Source organism: Cryptotermes secundus, unplaced genomic scaffold (assembly GCF_002891405.2).
Source record: "Cryptotermes secundus unplaced genomic scaffold, Csec_1.0 scaffold6622, whole genome shotgun sequence".
NCBI lineage: Eukaryota > Metazoa > Arthropoda > Insecta > Blattodea > Kalotermitidae > Cryptotermes > Cryptotermes secundus.
In genome coordinates this window covers 17,809-21,276 of record NW_019725638.1, presented here as the reverse complement: position 1 = coordinate 21,276, position 3,468 = coordinate 17,809, and the positions used below count along the sequence as shown (strand labels likewise).

Here is a 3,468-nt window from a genome sequence, read left to right as displayed (position 1 = left end):
GAGCACAAACGGGTCCAAATGCGAGCTCCACCTGAAGACAGGGTAAACTATATTGTAGAACCCCCTGTATTCGTTGATTATGCGAGTTGGAAATAGAGTGGCTGAACAAGGTGGGACTTCGAGGTGGGCGATTCCCACGAGGAGGGGCTGGGTTACGTGCTAGTCAAGGAGTATTTGGCTGCGGTTGAGCACTCTCAGTAGCTGAGGTGGGTAACCGGACATAAGTCCTTGCGAGTGTGACCGGGTATATTGCACTGATAGCAGACGGTCCTCGGACGGGCCGAAACAGGCGCAGCGGACACGTGCCGATCGGAATGTGTCGGCGAGTTCGATGGAGTCCCCGTTTGGGAGGTATGACTCTGGTCATTACGCAGAATACTGTGTGCATATATGCACATTTTATCTAATTCCGCATAGGTTGTCGGGGCATCACAGAAAACTAGGCGATTCCACTCCTGGGGATGAAGTCCGTCAAGAATATTCCTGACTACCGCAGCCTCATTTGCATCCTGCTGAAGAACAGCGGCCATTTCCTTGATATCCGTTATGTACATAGATAGGGGTTCATTGGCCTTCTGAGCTCTCAAATACTCTGAATTTAGTAACGGCAACATGGAGCGCCGGGGGAATGTCTATGGTATGCTTCAAAATCTCATCATTGAACTTGTTCTGTGTGTAATACACACAACACAAACCTCAAGTAAACTTCAATGAAACGGAACTGTGTTAAATAAATTTAACCTGTTGCCAAATTGGGGTTTGTTGGAGAAATATATATTCAACTATATAGCCATTATAACTATATAGCCATTAAATGTTTTATCATTACATATGAAGATGTAAGATGGTTATATGGTGGAGGGGATAATTTGGAAGCCCCATTTTGATCCTCCCCTCACCAGGATGTTGACTGACCCACATCAATGAGAAACACCTCTGGTTACCTATCTATTAGTCCAGGGCAAGAAAACAAGAATTATATACAAAATTTTAGTTCAAAACTTTTGTGGTAAGAAACCATTTATCAGACTTAAAAATGGATCTCAAAAATATAAAATACAGAGATGTGAAATGGCATGAAGTGGAAGATTATGATCTTCTGGGTTGTAATGCCATGTTGTGGGAAAAATCATACAGTGTTTTAACACTTTGCGGACTGGTGGCATAATTTTATGCCCAGCGCTTTTAAACGTGGTGGACTGGTGGCATATTTTTATGACTTTAGGACACATTAGATTATAACACATTATACCTTTCTCTGGCACCACCCAAATAAAACGACTACTGCGTAATATTATTCCGGAATGTTTTCTTAGTAGGCAGTAATTTGATCTCACTGTTTGGGTACCCCTTCCAAAGGAAGATTATCTTTGACCCTTCAAGCTCTTATGTACCAGACAGGAAGTTAGTTGCACAATGAGTCAAGGACAGAAGAGGTTGAAAACCAAGCAATATCTTGACTTGTTCTCCAACGTGCTATCTGACGTGAGCTATTTGACATTCCTTCTGAGACGTGTAGTGATAGTGATTTGACAGTGGCAGTGGCAGAGGACAACAAACAATTGTGGCTACAGACAATATAAGTGAAAGTAGCTCCGACGAAAGTGCAGGTAGAAGGGGAATGTTTCCAGAAATATCACACTCTCAAGCACTTCTAAAAGCATTGGTAAGTGTTCTCCAAAAATTTTAGTTCATAAAATTAATTAGCATATTTTATATTAATTTTTAAATTGAACAGTGCGCAAGTTAGGGTAGTGGGTTAAAAAGTGCCGGTCCCCAGGGTGATTTAAATATTTAAATTGCCGGTCCGCAAAGTGTTAAGATAATGTAATACATCAAATTTATGGTGATGCTATCTGCAGGTAACATAACACACAGACTACATTAAGGCTACTTCACTCTCCCTTCTGATTCATGTTGATGGCTGTGGCATGTCCTGTCTATTCAGGTCGCATTACTTACTTCTTCTAACAGTTGTGGAACATCACCAAAAGAAAACTGAAATAGTTTAGCTATAGACCAGAGAATTGTAAAGGTTTAGAGATGTTTTACTATAGTACTCTGATATCTGTATTTATAACTCTGAATTAAGGTTATACAGCTATTTAGAAATGTTTAAATAGAATGGCAAAGGGTTAAATGTAATTTACTTTACGTCTGCGAATACAGAAACTATTAAACGTTAGTAGGGCAGCTGGTTTAGAATAAGTATAAATTCATGTCATGGCTAAGTTACATGTGGCTCACAAGATCAGTGAGTTCTATGCCAATGTGGGGCCACTGCACAGTGATCTTCCCCCACACTGCAAACAATATATCAAGATCTACGGTTATACAAGGAGTACGTCTTTTCCTAAGCAAAATAAAAGGATTCCTTTATTTACTTACTTTGCTGTAAGATCCTGAAGTTGTTCACGAGAAAAATGGGTAAATCTGCAGTTGGAGCCAAAAACGCATTCTCCGGTATGAAGAAATCTTTTGCAGGGTTCTTTTGCAGATTCTTCGGCCAGTAACGTTTGAGGGTCTGGAAGAACAAACACACGAAGCTGTGCACATCTTATGAGATCCGTTAAGCATATCAAATTGGCAGTTTTAACTGATGACATTTCGATACTTGTGTTACAATCTCGAAATTAAAAAATAAACAATGAATGCGCGTGTTGTCTTACGCATAACTTACCCCTAAAGGAATCGTAATGTTCTTTTCTTAGTCTCATGTGCATTGATCCATTTAAATGTTTCTTCCTAGCCTCTAAATCATCAATGAATGACCGGTCGCAATAATCTCTCTTTCCCATAACCACTATTTTATAAACTCAACATCCACAATATATACTTATATACTATAACCTCTAAAAATTTCCCTAAAACAAAACAATTACGTTAACAGTCTGTCATCGCGATATGCCTCACACTTCATTTACCGACGCAGGGCTAACACTACGGAAAATATACCTCATGATTCCAAAATTGCCTTCGATATTTCGAATGGAAAATGAAACACACAAATTAAATATTGTAGCAGATGTAGAAGGACCTCTTAAGAGAACAAATCCAATATAAAAATCTATAATCATGAAATGTTAAAGGAAATAATTCAATTTAAAATGTCTATGCTGGTATTGATTCAATCTGGATGATTTCAGCTATTCCCACCAGATGGCGAAACTGGGAGTGGGGGGGTTTCGTGACGTCAGTGCGGCCATGTTTGCAAGTATAATAATAGTTATAATGCTTATAATAATATAGATTTGTGAGGATTTGATACAAATCGTGCTTAAGATGTAATCAAAGGACGTGAGCAATGAATGCGTATTGTTGTCCGTTTTGGTTAATGTAATTTAGTCTGTTTGATTAGGCACATAAATTACATTAATAAAAACTACTTGATCCAGCACATAAAAAGATCGAAGCACTCATATCTTTGCTGTTGAAAAATCGCAGTTAGCAGCCCAAGAAAGGAAGGTC

General features: G+C 38.9%; 1 protein-coding gene across 1 annotated transcript in view; it reads right to left on the bottom strand.

The window, feature by feature from the left end:
* LOC111863488 (HEAT repeat-containing protein 1) overlaps positions 1–2,917 on the bottom strand; it is a 10,198-nt gene extending 7,281 nt beyond the window's left edge. Inside the window, exons 1-2 of the mRNA XM_023849835.2 lie at positions 2,681–2,917; positions 2,389–2,524 (exon numbers count right to left, since the gene is read on the bottom strand). Of these exons, the coding sequence (XP_023705603.1) occupies positions 2,389–2,524; positions 2,681–2,798 (254 nt within the window). The 5' untranslated portion in view covers positions 2,799–2,917. The remainder of the gene's footprint in view (positions 1–2,388; positions 2,525–2,680) is intronic.
* Between the last annotated feature and the right edge of the window lie 551 nt (positions 2,918–3,468).